General features: G+C 33.3%; 2 protein-coding genes and 1 non-coding gene across 5 annotated transcripts in view; 1 reads left to right on the top strand and 2 right to left on the bottom strand.

Annotated features, from left to right (window-relative positions):
• The first annotated feature begins 673 nt into the window (after positions 1-673).
• On the top strand, positions 674-22,245 carry LOC118188611 (techylectin-5A-like). The gene is made up of 6 exons (XM_035359101.2): positions 674-906; positions 7,559-7,736; positions 12,811-12,977; positions 15,068-15,173; positions 16,523-16,687; positions 21,861-22,245. The coding sequence occupies exons 2-6, from the start codon at positions 7,559-7,561 to the stop codon at positions 22,148-22,150; spliced, it is 906 nt and encodes a 301-aa protein (XP_035214992.1). The 5' UTR covers positions 674-906; the 3' UTR covers positions 22,151-22,245.
• Positions 22,246-23,233: 988 nt separating this feature from the next.
• LOC118188613 (U6 spliceosomal RNA) lies at positions 23,234-23,335 on the bottom strand. Its single transcript, XR_004758133.1, has one exon. It is a non-coding gene; the product is annotated as a U6 spliceosomal RNA (small nuclear RNA).
• An 887-nt stretch (positions 23,336-24,222) lies between these two features.
• LOC118188610 (uncharacterized) overlaps positions 24,223-25,811 on the bottom strand; it is a 236,205-nt gene continuing 234,616 nt past the window's right edge. For all 3 annotated transcript variants that reach the window (XM_035359100.2, XM_035359098.2, XM_035359099.2), the window contains one exon: positions 24,223-24,908. In XM_035359100.2, the coding sequence (XP_035214991.1) occupies positions 24,813-24,908 (96 nt within the window). In that variant the 3' untranslated portion in view covers positions 24,223-24,812. The remainder of the gene's footprint in view (positions 24,909-25,811) is intronic.

Below are 25,811 nucleotides of genomic sequence, written 5' to 3'. Positions count from 1 at the left end.
TTTTCTGAAAGTAAATTTGCTATTAATTTCCATGATATTTGCTAAGTTATATTAGTAAGTGTTATTTGCTAAGTTCAATGATATTTGCTAAGTAAGTTGATTGTATATTTGCAAAAAATACAATTTTAGCCATAGGTACGCCAGATTTGATCGTATCATTACACGTAAAATACTGCAACAAATAGAAATAAAGTTATTACTTAGAAGGTATTATAATTAAAGTAGACAGCGGTATTTTTATGTGTTTTGATTCTTTGCTTTCAAATGAGGCATTTACTACTTTTATTTTAAGAAACGTCTTTGAAATCTTTTGGCTAGTCTATATAACAAGTTTGATGATTGCAACATCGAATGAAAATACCACTGAGGAGTTCAAGCAATGAATTAAGAACTGCTTATCTTCAACTCTTCTGTGGCGAGGGTGTCTTTTAAATCAAATTTGATAAAGTCTTATTCGTCGAACTTCCATCTAAGATGGTGCGTCATGATCATTCCAAAGAACTAGACAGAGATAAAAGCAAGAGATGTGACATTTCTGTTTATTTGTGAAGGAAACCAAGGGCCTCTTGCTACGAAGAACTTAGAAGATAAAAAGATGATTTGTTAATGAATGAGAGATAATAAATTCTTGTTACCAAACTGGCGGAATTAACGAGTTGCCTTTATTTGGCGAAAAAGGATATGACGGTGCAAGTCCCAGAGGGCAGTGGTTGGTTGCGCCATTTCAGATTTCGGGAACCTGATGTGTGCTCATGGTAAACGTGTCAGTGACGTTCTATTTGTGTGATAGAAGTTTGGTGTGCTTTGCGTTTGGTTACTATATTAACATTAGGGGATATTTAGTAAAACTTAGATTGTCAGGAATTGGCTGTGGAAATTTTTGAGTCAATTTTTTTTAAACAAGAGGTAAGTCTACTTCAATACTCCTTTATTTATTTATTTATTTACTTTTTTAAGCACCGTATCAAACCAGGGAATTTTAGAGCAGGACTTTTCAGTGCGTTTTCATTTTAGAGTAGGGCGTTTCAATTGCGTTTTCAGTTATTAAGCTTTACATCTTTTGTTTGATCAGCAAGAATATGGATCAGAAACGCACAGTTCAAATTTATCAGTCGCAAATGGTATTTCCTATACCATGCAATTACCTGAGAAACAGTTAATTTAAATTGGTACTTTATCAATGCTTCCTTTTTTTTTTTTAATGCTCGTTTGTTTCAGTATTGAGCATCTAAAATATGATAATTCTTTTTATCTTTTAGTTGCTTTTCAGACAAGAGGTTTAAAATAATATTATTAATGCACCTCTTCATTTCGGCTGAAGAACAGCGGAAGGCAGTTTTGACGAGAACATTTTATTATACTTTATATAGAAAATGGTACCAAAACCGAGGAATTAAAAAAAAAAAAAAGATTTAATTACGATTACGAGACTATTGTATGTAAAATTACTTCAAAGAAGAAAATCAAAATTTATAATTTTTTGTCTTTTGAAGAAGCGCTGCGAAATTCACAAAATATTAAAAATTAATTTTCTTTCTTGAATTTCTTGGCAAAATAAATACACAAAACAGACAAGTTGTATAAAGCATACTTAATCTAGTGCGATACTGATAGCAGTTTTCATCATTAAAATATCTGACTATAATAAACTAGATATTAGCTACTTTCGTAATTTGTTCTTAAGACACTTATTGAGCAGCGGGCTGCACTAGTTTTTTAAAGCCATTACGTACCTTCCCCCCCCCGGGGTGATAACATTATTATTGATGTCAAAAACGCTTATACTCTAGTCTTACACCTTTTTCACCGCAAGTTCGTTACACTACCACACCATTAATCAAACACGAATGCCCCCCTCGACATAATACCGGAGATAAGACCTTTAGTTTGTAAGTCAAACTACCTAAATACATTGTTTATCAGTATAATGAAGTGAACCGTTTTAAAATAATATGCGCATTTAATAAATTTATTATTTAACTTTTAACAGTAGATTACTGATCAAGATAAAAAGGCTTTTTAAAAATAATAATTTATATAAATACTGGAAAGGAAGAATTTATAAATAATATTTATAACAGATTGGAAATTATGCCTCGCTATTGTTTTTTTTTTTTTTTTTTTTTTTTTTTTGTGAAGGCGAAGAGATACTACAATATTGATGCATATTGCAGTAATTTATTGTTCTAGTTTTGTATTGCTAGGTATAGTTATTGTCGTATTATTCTAACTAAAATCGTTTCTCTGCTTTCTAAAATATAATTGGGCACTTAGCTGTTTAATTATAATGTATCATGCAATCACAAGGGGTTGATGGTATTTTAATTTTTATTTATTTTTTAAATTCAGAATAATGAGAATTTCTTCACCTTTTATAAATGAAAGGACATTTTTATCTTGCTAAGTTAAGAATTCATTTCCTTAAAAAAAACAATAATCTACTTAAAAAAATGATTGAGCGAATAAAAAATGCATGTTTTAATAAATTTTTAACTCGTAACCTTTGTTTTTATATAGAATATGATATATAGTAAGTTACAGCACGTATAGAACGTTAAGTAGTACGAAAAAGCGAGGTAATATATGTTTAAACGAAAGCTACTACTTTATGCTGCATTGCTTGAGTGACATATATTCAGTGGCGTATTTTTTTTTTTTTTTTTTTTTTTAATTTTTTATTACCGCCCAGGCGATGCCTGAGTTTGCCATCTCACTTGATGCACAAATAAAAACTTAAAAAAATATCGAAACGACATCTAGGGAAATGAATTAAAACTCTTTACTTCTGGAGTAAACGTTTACTCCAGCATTTTAAAATTCTATTTTATTTGTTTTTACATACATAAACACTTCAGTAGTATTGTAAGGTTTACTACTACATTGTTGTTCGTTAGAAATATTTTTAAGCATAAAATAAAATGGTACTTACGTATTATCGCAACCAGGTTGACGCGATTTGTAAGTTTGAGTAAAAAAATATGAATAGAAAAAAAAAATGTACATTTATTAATTACAGATAATTTTTAATACAGTTTTTTATATTATTTTGTTTTAAAATATAAAATAGCAATTAAACCCTTCCGGTTTCGAATTTGAATAAGTTGCAGAATTTTTTCGGCGGAAATCTTTTGGCTATTGCTTTTAGCACTAATTGAAAACCGTATTCGCCATTAACAGCTTGAGTTTGGCGCCATATAAATTCGATAAGGTATGAGTCAAGATGATGATGGGCTGGTCCTCTCTGTTTTTTGTTGCGCCATTTGGCTGAGCCCCACATGCGCTCTACATGTTGTGTGTGAACGCCCGTGTTGGGATCCACAAAGTTATATTTGTGATTAACAGTTCCATGCAGAAATCCAGCATTTTCGAACTCACTTGTATTGTATCCTTTCCAGCAGTCCGAATAAATGATGCTTCCTTCCTTGATATTTTCGCAAATTTTTTCCATGAGGGTAACGGCGCTTCTGTTAGGTACAGTAACCAAAAAAGTCTCTTTCTTTTCTCGGCAAATTCGGCCGAAAACCCATTACTGTGGTAGTACACGCACAGTGTTATTTTTTCTTTTTACAAATAAACTTTCGTCTAAACACGTAGGGTTGCCGTAAGTAGGGTCGCCAAATTTGGCGATTCATGCGAATTTTGGCCTGATTGCGTTAATACGTAAGTACCAATAAAATATTTATTTGTAGATCTTATGTACTTCTCAACAGACTTTTATTTAAAAGCTCTTCTCACAAGTATCAGGAAAATATGCAGTAGTATTACAATATTCCAAAATCTGTTCTGTAGGCTTGCGTTTTAGAATAAACTATAAAAGTTCAAAAGGATTGCCTTTCTAAGTTTATTTCGTTTTCCCTACCAGCAATAAAAATAAACTTTAAAATATTTCTCTTTAACGGGGAATTCTTCCCAGTTTTTCTCAACTTAATTCAGAATGGGAATTCAGCAAGTTGTTCTTTACGTACTTTGACGACCTACATAACTAACCGCTATAAAAATATTTCAGATGAAAAATGCCGTCTCCAAAACTACCCCCTTCTGGCTGTGCTAATCGACGAACAAGATGTTTAACTTGAATATACGACAAAATTTTCGATAAAAGTTCCTTCACGAAGACATCCCAAATCCAAATCCGGCCCGCCGCCTACTGTTTCCCAGCGGGTATTTGCAGGAAATCTGTCGTGTCTTACTTAAGCAATTGATTTTATTCACTCTCGTAGACTTCGCCTTCGTCAGTTTTGTCATTTTTTTTTATATTAAAGATCGAAAGCGAAAATCTTGATTTACCACTACCATACAGCATTTCGACGTGTCAGCAATGAAAACGTTTTTTTAGATTTTTTGATTACGGAGTAATAAAAGAAATTTTTCTAAATGAGAAAAATTGCTGACAAAACCACTGTTATCGAACAATGAATGGCTATGAATAGCATTTGCTACAGACATCGAGGGATATCTTAACGAAATTAACTTAAAATTACAGGGTAAAACAGTGCTTAAATATGAAAAATGTTCTATCTATCTAAACGTATCTTAAGTCTTAACGTTTAAAATTTGCATTGTTTGAAACACATATCTCATTAAACCAGTTTTATTGTTTTCCGTGCTGTAAAAAATTTACAATATTAGTGAAATCTTCATTCCCAAATAAATTTGCGGCGGGTATATTTTCTGAGCGTAAATTACAGTTAGAACAATCTTTTCCTGTGTGTATTGAGAATATGGCAAAGCATACTAGGGCTATCTGCCTAAGGGGAGGGATGCCTTCGTTGAGGACTTTCTAAGGAAAACTGGCTCGTATAGATGTTACACATGGGGAAAACCACGAAAACGCCCATGCAGCCAGCCCGTTCGCGGGATTCGAACCTCGGACCGAACTACCAGTGTTCAGCGATTTTACCGCCCGGCCGCTGGTGGGCCAATCTTTTCCGGGTCTTGATACATATGCAGTGACATTTCCGTGTCTCAAAACTCATTTGACTGTGAACTGACAAGCTTCCGTCAGACCTTCAATTGGAAGTGATTGATCTGAAAAATGATATCTAAAGAAATGGATCTAATAAGTTCTAAAAATCATTTCGGAAGATAAATATGATCAGTTAAAATCATATAAATGGGGATTTTATATATGTATTATGAGCACTTGTCAATATGAAAGGACATTTTCGAAAATGATGCATGTGTAAAGTCCCAGTATAGATCATTATTAACAGATGACAGTTTGCAAACAACGTTAATGTCAGAAGTGCTAAAGTTGAACTTCTGTGTGATAAAATATCTCGGAGGAAAAAAAAATTACATTCATCGCATTAGCAGAAAATTTAACTTGTGTTTTAATACATTTATTAATATTATTATAAATGTATTATTAATGAAATGAAAACATATTATTCTTTTTTTAACTGTCAGCAAAATGTGTATAAGTGTCATGTAAAAATATCACTTCCATAAAAGGTTTCTGACTTTGTTTTAGTCCGCGATCTTTTACGATCTAGACTTTACAAAAAAAGTTTGCCAACCCCTGAACTAAACAAACAAGTGCTCTCTGTGTATGAGATGTAGTGTATTGTAAAATATTTCGCGCAAAAACTTAGTCATTAAAAAACTACTATAATACTAGAGAAAACGAATTTTCACGAACTTAAAACTTTTATGCAATACCGATTCATCCTATTGTTCAAAATTAGACTATTGTTTAAAATCCTATTGTTTAAAATTATTATTTCATTTTTCAAAATATCATTCATTTATAATGGGAGGAAAGTATAAAATGAATGATACAAAAAGGCGCAAAAATAACATCGTTTTGACATCAAGCAGTAAAATCCTAAGATGGCTACTAATTTTGAACGATTCGATAACAATATTACTCACTAAAATTTCTAGTTTAAATTTTCGATTTATGAGTTGAGGACGTGATTTAGAAAATGGCATTCGAAAACTGTGACTAAATAATAAAGAATGAGAGACCTTGCCTGACAGGGCAGAGTTGTTGAGAAGCCTCATGGTATCATACAAGTTCAGTATGCTACTGGAAGGATTAAATATCAAGAACATATATCATTAAATTAATGGTAATAGTTTTTCCTATTACCATTGATAATGCTTAACGGTCTGCTTAACGATAGTCAAGAATATATATTTAATGAGGATAGGGCGAAAGTCAATGTAAATATTTCAAAATTATGTTTAGAATTAGTTCGTAGAATATTGGAGGAAGATTTATATGAATGAAACAAACTGATTTCGAATACTTCCGTAGCTACCTTGGCTAGAAATATGTTCGCGTCTTAGCGAGAATAAACGATTACCGATGCACACAAGAAATTCATTCAGTATTTACAGTACGCAATTTATTTGATTTATGAAAACAGACGCAATTTAATATAAATTTTATGTATTATTTATTTAACACGATTTTGTAATCATGTATTATTTCTGATGGCGAGGAGCTTAGCTACTGTTGTTGTTCTTCAACTGCTTGTCGCGCCGTTAGATTGAAGTCAGTTTCTATCTTCAACAATAAATAAATAGTAATGCATTCAGAAAGATTATTTTTGATCTTCTAAAAACAATTTACCGCATGAAAACGTTCTTTTTGCAACTGCTGAGACTGAATCTCCAGATGATATCTTTCTCAACATACAATTGCATGGTATAGCCATTTTTGCTAATTCTTTTGGAGGGTAAGATAGATTTCTCGTTGAAATAAACTATAGCATCTTTCTCCGTCGATAGAAGATTGTAAACTAATAAACATATTAAATATCTACCGATGAAAACCGGAGAAAATTTTCACTAGCTGAAGAAATATAAACTAAGTGCACATGTAAAATGTAAACTAAGTTCGTATACGTAGATTGGTAACCTCCTGTTTATCGCCAAGGCCACTATAACAGGAAAGTACCGAATTTTGCGCATGTGGATTTAACTGTCGAGTTTCTAGAGAGAAAGTGGTGAGCAGAAAGAAGCAGCTGAGGATTTGCTCCAAAATAAGTGAAAGAAAACCTTGACTTGAAAAATGGGATGTGAATCCATAAACTAAGTTTAATGCAAATAACTCTGAGAGAAGACCAGTATCTTGGAGAAAGACAAATACAGGACTACAGAAACATAATTTAACTATTAAATACGGCAAAAGGTCTATTATGTGGTTGATCGATGGAGTTGTACAACTGTAAATCGTGTTGGAAATCTGCAGATTGTTGATAGAACTATTCACACTACTTAATCTATTTAAGTACGCTATTATACATCTGGAATGACTCAGTTTAATACAATTCAATTTCACGCATAAGTTTTTCAGGTACTTTTCCGTTTTACCGGCGCAAATTTTCATCATTGAACATTTTCATGCTTCTTCTAAAAATATATAAGAATGAATTTTTAAAACATTCTTTTAAATAATAAATTCTAGAAAATCTATGTCATGGTGAAATCTCTCATGATCAAAACATGTCTTGGTTTCTCCTCAGGTTTGCTAAAAGCGCAACGCTCTGTAGCATGAAATAATTTTATGGTTTTTACTCAACTTATTGACAAAATTTTATTATTCTAGATGATTCACACATCCGCTCTGCAAGTATGCATCCTTGGCATACTATTCACAGCCGCGTTTAGTGATGAAACTATCAAGGAACCAAGCAAATGTGAAAGTGCCAAAGCAGCCAAGGCTGAGACCTACTTGGAGACAGCAGCAGCTATGATAGATAAATTAAAAGAAGCTCTTCCAGAAGGTAGGAAATTTTATGTCATCATTCAGATATATTTGGTATTCAACTTTCAAACTTTAATTGGTGCTAATGTGCCTAACGATTTATTATAGTGTCTTGAACCTGGTCAAACTGAACTACAATATAACCACTTTTCATATAGAGTGAAACCGTTTTACGGTTCCTTCTTGAAGATATTTCGTCAATCAATTCGTTCCTGATTAATAATGCAAGCCAATGAAATTCTATAACTCGTACATATACACAATATTTAAAGCATTATTAAACATATCAGAAATAGTAAAATTTGATTTTTGTTTTTCCGTATCTGTACGAAGGAAAGTTGGGGCCGTAAGTAGAAAACGGTAAAGAAACCAGAGATGAAAAATGTCATTGTTTTGAAAAGGAAACCCTATACGGTAAAAATATCAGGTAGCTGCTGTCTTTCTGAGCTTTATCTTTCTCTTAACACCGCTTGCCTGTACTTGAAAATCGCTGAGCCTTTGTCCGTTAAAACTTTTCCCTTGTGTTTTTGTTTTTGTCTAAATATTAAAATGTTCCCAAAGCAAGACATGGCATTGCCAAATACTTATGCTACGACTTACTACAATTTTATGAGAATGATAACGTAAGCACCGTATCCCATTTTGCACAGTTTCGTGGATCAAGTGACTGGGGCTTTCCTTCCGCCGCCGTCGTCTTCTGAAGATATTTCTTCCATTGCATTAATTGCATTTTGGAGTTTTCATTTGTTGTCGGCTTACGCGTTTGTATTTCGAGAGTTTGTCATACTTTTAGGTACTTTGGGATGCTTTTCAGTTGTGAAATTTGTTCGTAATACAATGAATTCGTAAACCAACGTATATTGTACTTCGAATCTAATCAATACCCTACATCGTTTTTGGTACTTGTGTTCCCGCTGATTTATATTGTTAGAAATTTCACCCTTCACTCCAGTTTTTATCGACGTTCAACAATTCCAGGAGCTATTGCAGATTCTTCTATAAAGGTTAATTTTTTTAATTTCTTTTTAGTCCAAAAGAGCTATTAATCTCGAAACGCTATTCTATATTATCCACTGTAAAGACGTTGTTTCACTTTTCATTCGAGTCTGTTGCCATTCAGCGAAATGTAAGGTATTGATTAAAAAACTAAGCTATTTAAAAAGCAGCAGATGCAGTTTTTAAGAATAATATTTGCTTAGGTATTTTTTAATCTGATTTCAATAAAAATGCATTTAATGCATAATATATCTAATTAAAAATTTAAATAACAATCCATTTAATCATAATACATATTGAATAAAAAACATTAAATATTTTTATAGAATGATGTTACACAGTTTTTATTTTTTTTAATGTACAGAAGATGTATAACGGTACCATGTTAGTTTAAATATAACGTATATTCATTTAATACCCTATAAAAAATTTTCGCACTTCCACCTGGGCCATCTCTGGATAATCTCTGCTGATAAACCATGTTAAACTTGAAAGAGCCTCTTTAGGTGACTTGTTAGCCCTCTCGCTGCGTATCCCGCGAATTCCACGGGCAACGTAGAAAAGTAGCAAAATTTGCGCAACCCGCGGTTCCCCAGGGGATGAATTTTTGCCGTCTATTTAACTGTGCAACCCGCTCTTTCCAAGTTTTATGCAATTATTTTCATGAATATATATGTTTTATCTTTGTATTTTATAAAATAAATCATAATTTAACCAATATTAGTTTTCAAAATTTTCCTTTTATATCATTATTCTTCAATTTCAATATTCTGACATCCTTTTTCTATGATCTAATTCCATATTAAAAAAAACCTCTTTTAAAAATTTTTTTTGTATATTTCAACTCTAAAGTTTATGTAGATTTGAAATGTATGTAATAAAAAGAATACGCAATTTTTGAACCTATTTTAATAAAAAATTTACGCAGTGGAGTAACCCTCTCACTGCGTACATTTTTTTTTTTTTTATCAAAATGGGTCTCCAAAAATTTGAACACTTTCAGAATTAAATTTTTTATTTCCTTGCTAATATCTTTTTTTATTTCAATATCAATTTTAGACCAATTAGCGCAAGCTCATATCTGCATTGTATAATTTTTTCGGTAATCGGTTTCCCACTGAAAATTCTCGGAAGGAAGTTCGTTCGTCTCATGTTAACTTTTACTATATTTGCATCATACACTGACTAAATTCGTTCAGAAATGAAGCAGACGCAATCCATTAGTTCTAAGCTAATGGTATTTTTCCAAAAAGTCGCGAATGTTCTAATTCTCCTGCCATGAAAGTGTACGTGGAGGAAGTTATGCGATGGAAGTGTAATATCAGCCACTATTGGTAGCGTATTTAGAAGAACTGGGAATTGGTTCTGGAGAAGCCACATACCTTTTTATTTAATGGGATTCATAAGTAAGCAGAGGGAAAGGAAGGGAGCACCTGCTTTATTGATTTGACATCGAAACTACGTATTTCATTGCCAAAAGAGTGCCCAAAGTCTGTTGCCGATGTATGGGGAGGGGGAGGTGTCAGTTTGAGGTAAAAGTACTTTTCTTCTTCAAGCACTATCAGGTCTAAAAAAGTAATATTGAATCTTCTGTTTTGTTTTTCATGGAAAACCTTCTGCTGCATTAGGATCTGCAGTCTCCGCGAATTTTGATTAAATAATGCTTTCTTGGAGAGAGAGCTTCTTGCAGTATTGTTTAGGTATAAATCTATACGTTGATTAATTGCGTTTGAAACAGAAATCAGCGAGACTGTCCATGTTTACATCCTTGTATTATTTTGTTTCCGATTTAGTAAAATTAATAATTAAATAAAATTATCTCATATTTTAAAATAACGCACTACTAACCTTCAAGTTTGGTTCAAAAAATTAAAAGTTAGAAAGTAGCTCATGATGTATATGAATTTATATCAGTTGAAGCAGTACTTCTGTTGTCACCATGCTCTCATATCCGTTCTCCAAACAGCACTTCTTTGGTTTTCGAGGACTGCTGGCTGTGAAATGCAAAATATTAAAAGAGCAAATGAATTTATTTTTAAATATTCTACTTTGTAAAATTAACACCTTCAGTAATTTATAAATATGTATCTCTTTTCTGGGGTTCGATATAATTCTAATTTAACCTACAGTCCTATCATTAAAAAATTTGGTACTATTCGGTTTTGAGGGCCGTCAAAAATCGCCAAACTATTGTTGATGCCAGTGCTGCCAAAAATAATTGCGGCAACCCTAACGCAAGAAAGAAGTATAATAGTAAATAACTATTTAAAATTGATGTTTTAATTTAGATGAAAGGTTAATTTCATATAACACATTTTTATAATTATAATTTATATAAAAAATGTTAAACATAACTGAATGGAAGCATAAGAGTAAATAACTATTTCAGATCATTATTATAATTTATATAAAAATTGCTAAACATAACTGAATTAAAGCCTGCATCGCTATTTCGCTACCGAGTTATCGCTAATGGATAATTTCATCTCGTTGGTTGTTCAAACATAATTTTCTATAATGAATGATGCCTTTTCTTTGAAAAATTCTCGTAAAATGCAGAATCGTCCACTTATTTGTTTGCCGCTTTTTACAAGGGTAAAAACGATTGGATTTTGGTCAATTTTCTTTTACTTTATAAGTGAAAATAGGTCGATGTGTACATAGATAAAGTCAAGAGTGTGCGAAGTGCTATTTTTGTGCAATTCTGGGATTTTTTTTTTTTTTTAAGTGAAAATAGGTCGATGTATACATGGATACCGAGTATGTGCAATTCTTAAAAACGCGTCAAGCAGTGGGTGATTTTGCACTTTACCCAAAATTCTATTGCAGACTTTTCGTCACGGGCAATTCCCAAATTGTTAAATCCATAGGATATCAAAAAAGGATTTAAAAATTAAACTAGTATTTCAATGGCGTCTTAAGAAATATAAAACTATATAAACTTACGCAATCTGAAATCAGCTCGTACGCTAGATTGGGCGCATTTACTAGATTTGGCGCTTTTGCGCATACATTTTCGCTGCAATTTTTTACGGTCCTCAAAACGGAGTAGTAGCAAAAATTTTTATTATTCTTATGAACTCTGCTGGTAAAGAAGAATTTAAGTTGGTATCTTTATTTACTAATTTCATCATTTGAGTAAAGTTTTGTGATTATTTTAACAGTGCCTTTGAGCATTGTTTGAGTCTGAAGTTTTATTAATATACCTAGAAATTTTTGCTATTTAAAACGAAGTGCCGCTAATTATATATTTTTTGCCCTCCTTACCCACTCTTTATTTGATTGACCATACGTTTGTCGCATCATAAGCTTTTAGTCAATCAACCAATCTTATCTAGTCAATTCACTCAATCTTAAAATCATTCGTTACAAAGATTTAAGCCTCAGCCTAAATACGAATAATATCAACGAAATCACATAAACTTGTTCAGGTTATGAGTATAACATATCGAAAGCGCGCGGTTTTATTTACCAGATCCAGGAAGTTATTACCTGTAATAGGGTGTTCTTTCTGACAACTATCCGTTATTTATTCAAATCTTAAATATTTTTAATGGAAACTCATTTGTTGTATGGAATATTTTTACTATATGTGGAGCATAATTGGTCGGAAAGAAAGAGAACCTCTCCAAATAAAAGTACAGCAGTAACTGTCAAGATTATGAAAAATAACAGCACTATTTTTAGTATTTTGAAAATATTCACATGGTTAATATTTTACTAATTTCGCTATTTCTTTAGCTATTTGAAATAATGATAGTTTCTACATATGATAGTAGTACTTAATAGGATATGAAGTGAACTGCATACTTTTTTTAAGTTTCATTTTAGCTTTTTCAAAAATTTCTAGATCATATAGGGCATTTTCTTAAACCTAACTTCTGCGATGTGAAATTTATTTTTTTTGATTTCTTTATTTTCTTAAAAATTAGAAAACTCGAACCAGTGTGATTCGCTGGTAGGTAACCAAACCAGTTCCAATTCATCTCAACATGATTCATTGTTGGTCACGTCGCTTTCTAAAGTCACACAGGCTCACTGGTGTGTTTAGCTCTGGACCTCATAGTTTTACTTGAATTTTAACAATTTTGTTGCAGGAGGTTATGCTGACTGCAGTTGTCCACCGAAACCAATGGACTGTGAGGAGGTTTTGAAATGTGGCCACAACAAAAGTGGAGTTTATCAAATATGGCCTCGTAACAGAATTATGACAGGGAGCATAAGTGCCTTCTGTGACCTCGAAACGAACGGTGGCGGATGGACAGTAAGTAAAAGTAGTTTATTCGCCTTGATTTTGTGCTGTGAAAAAGCAGTTCGATTGTGATTGTAAATTTAATCACTGTTAATAAAAATGAAACTCTCTTGGTGGCTACCTCTCATGAAGGACCAACTTTGAATGTGACCAGTGTTTTCTGAAAACGTGAATAAAAGTTATTTTGAACATATCCGGTACTCTTTTCCAAAATTATCATTTAAACAGATGATCAAAGTCATTTGGAGCCATGCGTTAATCTTGTGCAGGTGTCATTGACTTAAATCATGCTTATTTAAAGATTTTATGGAAATGATTCTTGTTACCTTCCATTAGAACTTGTAGTAGAAGACAATACGCTTTGATGCTTCGTAACTGCTGATATATTCACAAATAATAATTCGTTTAAGTGAAAAATGATGATTTTCAATAATTATGATTAAAATGCTTATTTTTAGGGAGTCGTAAATTGGCAGGCCAGTGTGTGGCGTTGTGATTCCATTATATTAGCCTTAAAAGAAAAAGCCTAGGACAATATGCATTAAATTGAAACTCAGATCTCAAGGTAATGACTACCAATATCAATAAGTGATTGCGAAAGCTGAGCAACTAAAACTTTAGAATTTAAACAAGTGGCTTAATTTTCCACATGAAAATTAATATCCCTTATTAGTGATATGCATTCTAACTGTTTAGGGACATTTAAACAAATTTTGGTTACATCCGAGTTTTTACGAGGTTGTTTAATTTTTAGTAATTTTGATTTACTCTATTTTGAATGAATGAAAATCATATATAAGCCAAGGGGCTGAACAGTAATCATATCTTAAAAATCCAAATAGCAAACATTTTCACATTTCCAATAATTCTCTTTCTGAAAACAAGTGTTGAACTGAAAGATAAACTGAGTGGCATTTCAAACAACAGTTTTCACTAATGCTATATGTAGACATACTTTTAAATTTGCCCTTTAAGATAAGAATAAAATTTAAAAGTAAACTATCGATCTTTTCTTTTTTCCCCTTAAATCATGTGCTTCCGAAAAACATTATTCCTTCCATAAGAAAAAACAGAGGAAATCATAAGATTTCCGATTAAATTACGTATGCATCTTGCCGTATTTTCCTGTTATCTATTGGTTTCCTCTTCCGGTTGAGACGTGTAAAATCAATTCATATGACCTTTGTTATGCGGAAGAAAGATTGTTTCTATTCGGGGTTTTTCACGTAAATTCAGAATTCTGGCAAATTCTTTCTATTCATATAAGACGATTATCTTATACTTTATGATAGCAGAATGAATTTCTTGAACTTCAGATGAATGGATGCATTAAAGTAAGAAGGAATTCGGAAAAATTACGAGCCAATAAATAAAAAAATTTAAAAAATCTGAAAGCTTTCATATTTTACATTACTCTCAAAGGGGCGTTTTTTTAATGCTTTGTGTGTTTCCTTTATTTTATTAAATATCATGTTCTTCGTACTTAAACCATAAAATTCAATTCAACAGCAATATCCCAAATTAATTTTAAAATGAGCATATCTTTAAGAATTTCCGATATACAGTCTCGCACTGTGAAGATATTTTTTTTCCGTACACAACTGCCATTGCTCGCTTTGAAATCGTCGAGTTTGTTAATAAAAAATTCGTAAAAGTGTTACAAAATATGAAATCGATAATAAAACAAATTTCAAATTCGGGCTTTCAGATGCCCATACTCGGTGGAAGACTATGTTATTCAAAATTTGATGGAAAACTGAAAAATTTGCAACTAGTATAACAATTTGCAACTGAAGTATTCAGTATTCCTAATTGATTTTTAAGAGGTTATTTTTATGTTCTCAGGTACTGAACAGCAAACACGCATACCCAATCTACTGAGAAATTTTGTTTCGGAAACCAATTTTCAGCATGTGGCAGAAAGCGTCAAACGTATAGAAATACTTGCCTATCAGTAATTTACTGATAGGCAAGTATTTTAGTAATTTACTAATAGGTAATTTACATAATACAATTTCTCTCTCTCTGTGTATATATATATATATATATTAATGCTTTTTAATTTTTACTGTATGTGTAGTATATATATATATATATCCCAGGTGATTCAAAGAAGAGGAGATTTCAAGAGACCTCCGGATTTCTTCTACAAAAGTTGGCATAAATACAAGACTGGTTTTGGTGATCTACGCCGAGATTTCTGGCTAGGTTGGTTACATTTTACCCTTATAACTAGAATTCGCAAATTTATAATTATTCATATGAATCAGGTGACGAATTTATGTCTGGAATAATTTTTATTTGCATATTACATAGTGATGGGTAAAAGCTATTCTGTATGAAAAAGAAATATTTATCTCTTTTCAGCTAAGGAAAAATATGTTTCTTATTTAAACGTCCCAAAAAATAATTAAAAATTTAAGCATTCTAAAAAAATAAAGTAAAATTCTACTTGTTAATAATATAAATTACTCACATTGATTTAGGTTAAATTAAATTATACGGTCATTAAACTTTAATTATATAAATTTTGTTTTTGTGAAATTTCTAACAAATAATTTAATGCACTCTGTTCGTGAAATTTGCAACACTACGAAGAAATCATGCAAATATACTGAAATTCACGGGAAATATATATATATAAAAAGTATATGTATATAATTTAGAATTTCAGAGAGCGCATGCGTGGTCTGAGCAGCTCTCTCTGTCGTGTTAGCAGTATAATTAGAGAACTGTAATGGAACGTAAAAAACTATTCTGACCATCGAAAAATTCGTAAATATCAATCAGCCTTGATGAAGATCCGAACGTTAAAACTAGTGTTTCGTTATCCTCCAGGGGTAAACGCTTCACAAGGAGTCACTATGCCTCGTTGATGAGAAAGAATCCAATAAAAGCAAGTTACAACATCTGAGATCTGAATGAGGGCTAATGATCGTTATGCTAAAAGAGTTTTCTACCGTGAAACTGTAGCTGGTGTGGGGTGTAATATCTCGTCAATTATGTGTGCGTGGATGCAATGGGCTCAAGAGAACTGGACAAGTCGCAAGCCTGGTAGTGGGCCACGAAATGTTACGTCAATACGGGATGATCGACACCTCATCCAAATGACAGGACGGGCTATCCAGCTTCATCTTCGAAACCTGTTTGATTCATTGCCTCGACGAGTACGAGCCCCTATAGGGTTTCAACAAATACTGATTTTTTGTATTTAATATTCTTGTATTTCTTGGTAAATTTAATCGTTCTTTTGTATCACTATAGTCATAAATCGATTAAATTTCCTTCAATTTTGATGATTCCTAATAGTGTTGCAATTTTCTCAAACAGGTATATATTATGAATTTGTCAAAGATAAATATCTTTGACGGAATTCGTGATATATTCCCGTGCATGCAATCATAGAATACTCTCTCGAAGCTTTGTTATTATGGATTACTAATCATATTTGTGGAGACAAATACCAGAATTAGTTCTTCGATTAGAAATTCTTATTTGGATAATGCTATTAGCTTGGAAGTAAAATTTAGACATAATGAATGTGAATTTTTTGGCAGGTAATGATAACATCTATGCTCTGACCAATCAAAAAAAGTATTACCTAAGAATTCACCTAACAGATTTCGAAAATAACACACGTTATGCAGTTTATGATCAGTTCTGGATTGACAATGAAAGTCAACGGTACCAGCTCCATGTTTATGATTACAGTGGAGATGCAGGTAAAATTTTGTCTTTTCATTCTTGGTTATCGATATGTATGTCATTATAATGCAGCCATCTTTCCTGAAATTTTGTTTTGCTGATGAAATAGCAGAAATAAACTTTAGGCCTTAGGCAATATATATATTTAAAGTTCCCGGTACACATATTAATCTAAATTCACTGCTAGAGCATATTTGGTTACATAAAGAATATTTTTTTTAGATTTAATTTTAGTCGGATGAAACCCTTTCAATAATGTAAAATGAATAATTGGTATTTGTATGCATCACTCAATTTTGTATTTTTTATACAAATACCAATTGATCAACTTTCAAGAAAAATATTATTCAAGTGTTTACACGAAAGAAAAATACCATGAAAAGAAGACCTGAATGGCTTTACTAATTTTTCATAAAAAGATTTTCAAGAACATACCTGTACAAAAAATATGGTGAATTCAGGTGATATAGCATGATTTCCTGTAACATTTAAAAATAGTCGTAATCTTTTAAATATTACAGGAAAACATTTTAAAAGACTACGACTTCGCTTAGGCAGTCTTTAACTACAGATTGGCTACATAGCAACCCATTTTAATTACTTCTTTATTTTTAAATATTCCATATTATATTTTCGTTGGCTGAGTCTAAAAATTATAAAAAATTCATTTGTTCCAGCAAAGCATTGCCTTCATTATCAGAGTAAAGAAATCATAGTTTTAGTTGATGCGAATTTACGAAAACTGTAGTATTTTGGCAGAACTTTTTTCTTTATTGATAACGACTCATGTGAATCTGATCCTGTAAGTAAGAATCTTACAAAAATGTTACTATCTTTTCATAGCAATGAATGAAGAAATTTCCAGTTGGAAACATTTATATAACTTAAACTAATTTTGCGTACTAGCTTGAAATATAATTCAGCACGTACTTTTGGTATATTATCTTTGACAACGATGTTCAAAATGTTTTGTTGACAATTTCCTCTTCACTTATCCGAGAAAGCTGGCATGTTTTCTTTCACTTTATCAATATAAGTGACCTTTTGAAAGACAATGTATATTTTTCAGTTATCTCTCAATTAGGTTTTCTACAAGTTGGAAGTGATGTTTGGTTTGTGATCACTTTTAAATCCGCAATTGCAGTATAAAGCTATTCCAAGACTTCTCTTTGTTTATAATGAGTGTCTTGAAAAATTTCTTATACTTCGAGTTCGTCACCTTAAGCCCGACGGGTTCCGTCTGTGATCTTTGTTACAGTTAGCTTAGCAGAGAAGCAGCTGCTCTGTGCACAAATGAGAAGATTAAAAGCAACCAATTTTGACGAATTGCCTTATTAAGCTTAATGTAACGTGCAGGGAAGCATCAGAACATCCTAGAGATTTAATAAAAGTTTCAGCTACGTAGCAAATTTAGTACATTATGGGCAGAATCCTACATAGTATTGGTCTTTGAATTTGACCCTACCAAGAATTTCGGTCTTGAAATTTCTATTGAGCTACCTATCTTACTTCAGAATATATATAGCAAGACCTTGAGATTATTGTACTTCTCTTCGAGACGCTTGGCGTAAAGTAAGGTTAGATATGAGCATCTGTTCTCGTTGTCCCGTTGTTTGTTCCCACAAAACAACTTGAGACTGCTCAAACAACAGTTGAAAAGTGAACGCTTCTCAGGGAAACCGCCCCAGTAATGAGCTCATGTCCATAAATTAAGGATAATGCAAAATCAGGCAAAGGATGAGTTAGAAGCAAAACAAATTTTACTTATTTGTAAAGCTTGTTTATTAAACAAAAGGTTAAGAGCAAAAAAAGATGCTATGTTTGATATTATTAAAAAAATTAGCAATTTTTTCTCCCTGGAGCAAATTACAAAAACAACCTATTTACAGAAAACCAATGTTACATGGTTGGTGTGATTGTTAATACATTGTATGTCTCCCAGACGATAAAATACAGTCAGTACAACGCCTAGGCATGCTGAGTATCAAATTATCGATCTGATCTTGGGGGATATTACACCACTCTAAAAGCAATGCTCTCCGAAGTTCCGGTACACATGTAGGAAGAGGTAGATGGGCTGCAACTCGTCGGCCAAGCATGTCCCACACGTGCTCTACTGGATTCAAGTCCGGTGAGAATGCTGGCCAGTCCATACGGGTGATATTCTCCGATTGAAGGCATTCGCTTACGATGTTTGCACGGTGAGGATGGGCGTTGTCATCCATAAACACAAATTGTGCGCCCATGGCGCCCCGAAACAATCATACATGTTGTTCCAGAATGACGTCCCGATAGATTGGGCTTGTCATGGTTCCAATTTGAACATGCAGGTCAGTTCTGGAACCCAGAATAATTCCACCCCAAACGAGCACTCCTGCACCACCGTAACGGTGTCGTTTAAAATGATGTTTTCTTGATCTTAACGTGTACCTGGAGCTCTCCATATGAAAGTCCGGCGAGAATCAGACTGCAAGATAAACCTGGACTCGTCGGAAAACATCACACAAGCCCACTGTTTCGGTGTCCGCAATGCATGCTCTCTACTCCAGGCTAACCGCAGGCGACAGTGAGTTGCAGTAAGTGGAACGCATCTGACAGGTCTACGAGCATATAGACCAATCTGCCCTAAGCGTCTGTATACGGTCTGCCTTGAAATTGTCGTACCAGTAGCTGAAGAGAGTTGACGAGACAGGTCTGAGGCTGTGCTCCGCCTGTTTCTTTTGGCAGTAACTGCCAAATACCGGCCCTCATTCGGCGTTGTAACTCTGGGGCGACCTGTGCTGTAACGTCTACTCACATTACCATCATCTTGGAATCGTTGCCAAAGCCTGGAGATGACAGTCTGGGCAATTCCAAATTCGTCTGATACTTCCAGTTCGGTACGCCCACATACCAGACGGCCGATAATTCTACCACGTAAAAAATCATCGAAATGCGTCCTTTGTGTCATAACTATTCGGTTATTGCACTGAAATGCTTATAAAGCGCCTGCGAACAATTTTACTTCTTTGCCTGTATTCCTTATACATTACTCTCTTACACTCTCGTCATTGTGACGTACCATCGGTGTCATCTGGTTTCTTCCTGAAATTTGCATATAATTCTTGAAGATGTGTGTAATGATTTTAAAGATGATATATTTATTTTAAGAGTTCGATTTCCGCGTGACTCCGAATTATCCTTAATTTATGGACATGCGTGTACAATAATTACGCAAGCAACATTTGTAATAAATCGCGCCATATATTGGATTATGTGATTACCTTTATTTTTAACTAATACATTGATAACTGGTAGCACAAACGTTGCTAACAATAAAGGTATTGTAAAACGGTATGTAAAAAGATTGAGGTATTGTAAAAAGTTCATTTCCAGAAATTGTTCATCTGATTCGCAAAAGTAAAATATGAAATCGTGGAAATGATTCCCTCCTCCCCCTTTTCTTAAGGATCCCAATTGAAAAATGACTCGCAAACCTAAAAAAAATCATGCTTAGAAATATCTATATTTTGAATTTCCATATAAAAATATTTGAATACATTGCAAGCAGGGATAAAATTTGTTATGCATCTTTCTAGAAATACTCAAGAAATCGATACAAATGCTACTATTAAAGGGATGCAGTATACTGCATAATCATTTTGTTCTACTTACTAAACTTACAGGGTGTGCAGTGGGCATAAAGTCAAATAATTCGAAACACCGGATTATGTGACAAAGCCCGATTAACATTTAGATTCATTCTGTGCATTATTTCGCAACCCAGATAGTGATTCAGTAATCTAGTAGTAATTGGAATTACGGCGTTTACATTTCCCAAAGAAATAACTTATTTCATTTTATCTATACCAAACTTCCATTAAGCCTTTTGTAGCATGTTGAGCTATGTGAATTTTAACAAGTTGTAGAATGTTTTTCGACTGCGTTATAAGCTTCAGAGAAGACTGAAACTATATATAAAGCACAAATACCGCAGCCTCTCTCAAACCTTAGTAATTTAACATATCTTCGATGTCTTTAGCAGGGGTGTAGCGCGTAAACATAACGTAAAAATAGGGACGGCAAAAATCAGGAGCTGCAAGACTCTAAAGCTATAACACGACTAAATGTTTTAAATTCATTTAAGTTTCTTGTCATGTGTAAGTACTCTTTATATAATGTGTCATAGGTAACTGACTTACTTATGAGTACTTAGTGAGTATGAAATAAAAATTTTATTAATCGTTGAGCGCTTTTTTTTTTTTTTTTTTTTTTAATTTTGGGGTGGCAAAATTAAGAAAGTAAGGGGGCAGCCAATGGCCTAGAAACGAACCTGGTCTTTAGTTAGTCGCACGAGGTTTCCAGCCTTTTCCTTAGCTTATACTATTAAAAGGAATATTCCTTTATCTCCTTGAAAAACATCTTTCAGATAATATTACCCACATGAACATATACTCATTTAAGAATTTTTATAGCATTAATAGCGTACTTTTTAATAGTGGATTTCAAGTGTTTAATAGCATTAGACACAACGCTGTCATGACATTGCTTTGTGCTTAGAGAGAATGGTTAAACTGAAGTTATCATTATTCTGGCCTGAAAATGCTGTGGGAGGAATGGACAACTATGTTTCGTAGTATTTAATCGAAATTACGAGAAAAACTTACTTCCAAAGCAATTATTGGTATTCACATACTTTTTTGCCGATCATGAAAGCTTGCACTGATCATTCCAGGAAAAGATTGAAGAAACAGAATTCGCACAGTCAAATTGATAATTGCGTCACAGTTCATGTTGCATTGACATGCTAATTGGTTTTAAAGTATTATTGTGCCATAATTTTGATGGCACACTGTTACGTAGAAGCTGAGTTACAAATTTTAACTTCAAAATGCGAGAGGAAACAAAAAAACTAATACTTAAGTCCTTTACAAAAATTAAATTGGTTTTGTTGTGATCATTTGGGATTACGAAAAGCGAAGGTCTTATAAATGTGTTGTGACGTTACGCTTATCCGTTACTGGCGCTAAATCACATTGCTTGGCGACAGTTTTCGTTTGTCAAAAATGATTGACGGCAAAGTATCCAATTATCTTTTGTGTTATGTTTAGCGTTAATCCATTTTTTAGATATGAAATATTCAAGTTGTTTCAAAATTAGTTTTTCCATGCATGGTTGGTTATTTAAACTTCTGAAATATTTTTTCCGCAGGCGATGCTTTCTCGAGAGCCCATGACGGTCAGCTGTTTTCGACTATGGACAGAGATAATGACAACAGTACAGAGAACTGCGCCGAGAAGCATAAAGGCGGCTGGTGGTATGCCGCATGCCACACTGCCAATCTCAATGGCTTATACCACGGACACAAGGCAAAGACTGCTGACGGCATAGTCTGGGGCTCCTTGAAAGGGATCTTCGAATCTTTGAAAATGACGGAAATGAAAATAAGGCCAATGGACTTTAAAACGGATTTATTTGATATGAATGTAGACCCAGCATAATTAGCTTTTTTCTTTTTGTGAACTTTCTGGCTGCTTGTACTGAGATATCGTATTTTTTATACAATCTCGTTCAAATAAAAAGAGCTTGCTTTGGATTTTAAAGTTGTCTCGATTAAATTCATTTTGAATTAGATTAATATTAAACACTTCACCTACTAGAAGCTTATTAAAAGTGTCTTCTCCGCAATGTTTACTCAAAAGCAGTCCATTAGTCGTTTTTTTTTTTTAATCACCAGTGCGTAGAACCCGGAACTACTGGTTTACTACTTACTGGGTTTTACCTTATCAAACCAAGTATCAAAGATGAGTGTGAAAGACGTTCAAATAAATATAGAAATTTTCTTCCTTCAATCTTGCACAGAGTTCAATGCGATCAGGACTCAGTTGGCAAGCACATGCATTTTTAAACTCGTCAACAGTATTGCTAATTTCGTTTTCCATTATCGTGTTAATTGTAAGCAACATATCGGAGCAGTATGTTCACATCAGTATTGCACAGTGAATCAACACTGTTGAAAAAAGGTGACACTCAGTTCCTATTTATTCCAGACTTAAAAATCATAAAATTAGGCAAGGCAACAACCTTGTGTTTGGGGTAAATTTTAGTCAAGACTGTCGATTTCGAGGGCAAACAGGTACAGGTCCCTCTTCATCAGGAGAAATTTAATCTGCAACGATGGACAGTGGACCGTGACCGGTGACTACCAGCATTTAGTCTATTAGACCTTTACCGGTTAGCATGGCAAGATTGTGCCCTAAGGTGATGGTAATTGTTTTTCGCAAGCGTTGAATGCTTCGCTAAAAGCGAAATACAGCAGTACGTGTTAAGTACTATGATGGGGGACCACGCATCTTTGGAATACGCGCCCACCGTGTTGACCACTACACTATGAAGGCATTAAGTCTGCTTCGTCTGTAGAGTCATTAGGTTATTTTTAAAGCAAGAGTGATGAAAAATGAGCAACGCTCCCGCCGAGAATAGAAAGTTGCAGACAGGGTGGAAAAAGCGTATGGGATTCGAACTCGCGACCCCAGATGTTAAATCTTGTTACCGTGAGCTTTACCTCTAAGCTATCATGACACATAATTTTGGAGCGCTTCACGATCTTGCGTGTCATTCTTGCGCAGGGGCCACGCTAATTTTCTTTGCATCGTTTCAATTTTATATGCACTTGCCAGAAGTACACAACGAAGGAAAAGCCACGGTTGTACCTGTACTTAAAAGCAGTAAAATGAACGAGAAGGTAGCGCCATCCGTAGGCCGAAATAGTAACGAAAATTGAAAAATTAAGCTAATAAAATTTTTGGTATAGATACAACCGTGGCTTTTCCTTCATTGCAGATTTCTTTGCTCCTGATGAAGAGGCAGCTGTACTTGTTTGCCCTTAAAATCGATTGCTTTATCTAAAATCTATGCTAAACACAAGGGTTTTTTTTGCTTTGCCTAATTGTATGTTTTACTCTGGCGTGTTTCTCCTCTTTCCTGATTTAAAAATCACGTTAGAGGTGAACGTCTCTCTCAGTTTACAGTGTATGACTTACCTTTTCAGTCTATTTAAAGAATTTTTAGGTGGGAAAAAATTCAGGTATAAAGAGCAGGTTATTGATGCTGTGCAAGAATGGATCATCACGAAGTCAAGATTTAATCTTCTGGAATTAAATATTTTTTGGAAGGGGAGTTAAGAGCACGTGATTTGCAGTGGCAGGTGAGTACATGGAAAAATAGTGCTCATGTTTCTCTCTGTTCAGTGAATAAAGTTCAGCGCATAAATTTATGTTTATATTTAGACAGCCCTTTTATTTGGTAAAACTGAAAAATAAAGTATTTTACTTCAGAGTCAAAAAAACCTTCTAAAACCAATCCTATTGCATGCGTTATGCTTAGCTTTAAATCCATTTTCCTCTTATGAAATTTGCAGAATGTTTTAAAATTTCTAATAATTTCTATAAAATCTATCATGGAACTATATAAAATCTACTGCAGAATTATTATATGAAATGAAACCGTTCGTCCTGCTTATAAATTGATAGATTTAATTAAAATGACTCTGAAAAGAAATGCAATCAACAAGTTTTGAATGTACCACATTTAATTTCTTATAACCTAAATAAAGTAAAATATAAATATAACAGCGCAAGTATATGTATCAATGTGCAAAACATGAAGGTAAATCACAAAATTGTACGATGATATCAACAAGGAAAAAGATTTCATGACAGTGTGTTCCTTTACATAAATGACACTTAAATATGTACCAGAAATAATACATTTTATACAAAGGGTCAACTGTGAAAAGTTCGTTCAGCTGTCATGAAACGAGACTAGTTTAAAACCACTAGAATATACTTGTATGTTAAAATACTTTTGAAATGGTCCCTTTTAGAATAAGGGTTTTTGTTTGGTCCTAGACATACTTGCAATTGCATGAATTTCAGGGAAACAAATGTATGTAAAAAACAATAAGGAACAAAAATACAGACTAGGCATAATAGGTTAAAAATTTGCGGAATGTCTCTGCATATACAATTCGGTGAGGTCGAGATACTTTTTGTTGCCTTCTGGGGCATCACCGACAATTTTCAAAGAATTGCCATCAAATACTGTATTTCAGAAGAGCACAAGATGGCTTCCAACAGTATCCGGAACATTAACTACACGTTGTTACCTTCCCAACTGAAGGCACTTTTTTAAGCGGTCAATGGAATGCTGGTACTTCAGTCGTTCTTCCTCTAATTCTCTTTTGCATTTGAGTAATTCCTAGAAAAGAAATCGCACTTAGTTACAAGTTCCAAACTATTTATTTACATAAAAGTACAGGATTATTCATAATGATTTAATCTTAGATTCCTTAAATTTACTAATGCAAAAAAATTAGGGATAGTGCATAAAATAAGAAGAAAGTTTCAAGTTTTGCAGTTCAACTTGTATGTGACAACTACAATTACAGCTGACAATATGAGTTTTTCGATTAAGGATCTGTTTGTAAATTTTTAAGTAAGTTGCAGGTAGAACAAATAAAGCTTTATTAAAAAAAAGTTCGATGTTGAATCCAATAATATTATTGACATTCAAATGCTAATTCTCTTTACTCGGAATCAGTTAGTAGTACAGTACCCTAAATACTTGGCCACACTAGCTGTTGCATCTGATTAGTTGGCTAATAAGGCAAAGCACATGAGGGCTATATGTCTAAGATAAGAACACCTTCGTAAAGAAATTTACTACGAAATTTGATTCATATTTACGTTGCACATGGGGAAAACCCCGAAAATCCAATGCAATCAGTTTTTCGAATTACCGCTTGTTTAGTTGGCCGTTTGATAGGTATGATTCTATGGATCAGTGGTGCCAAAGAATCACAGAAATACATTAGTCTTTTGTAAAATGAAAGGTTTTATAACGACATAAATGTTATGTACTCTCTTAACCCCCCTTTTTTAACAAGGAATTTTCTTAGGAAATTAATGCTACATAAACGCAAAATTACAACTAAGAGGAAACTGGTAAAAAATAATTAAATTGGATACAACTCATGCATTTAAAAATGAGTAGAATAATTATTCATTCTGTTACTTGAATAAAAATTTGTATTTCTAGAAAAATACAAGAAATAAAGTACTTCGGAATCCAGCAAAAGGTTAACTTGCATCCTTTTCATAC

The sequence above is a fragment of the Stegodyphus dumicola genome, chromosome 8 (genome assembly GCF_044657685.1).
Source record: "Stegodyphus dumicola isolate Sdum_Otavi_A_Nest chromosome 8, ASM4465768v1".
Classification (NCBI taxonomy): domain Eukaryota; kingdom Metazoa; phylum Arthropoda; class Arachnida; order Araneae; family Eresidae; genus Stegodyphus; species Stegodyphus dumicola.
The sequence above is the reverse complement of the archived record's forward strand: the minus strand, read 5'-3'. Positions and strand labels throughout refer to the sequence as shown.

Coding starts and splice junctions, on each gene's coding strand:
- LOC118188611 (XM_035359101.2), top strand. CDS start 7,559: ATGATTCACACATCCGCTCTGCAAGTATGCATCCTTGGCATACTATTC. Junction 7,737..12,810: donor AAAAGAAGCTCTTCCAGAAG/GTAGGAAATTTT, acceptor ATTTTGTTGCAG/GAGGTTATGCTGACTGCAGT. Junction 12,978..15,067: donor CGAACGGTGGCGGATGGACA/GTAAGTAAAAGT, acceptor TATATATCCCAG/GTGATTCAAAGAAGAGGAGA.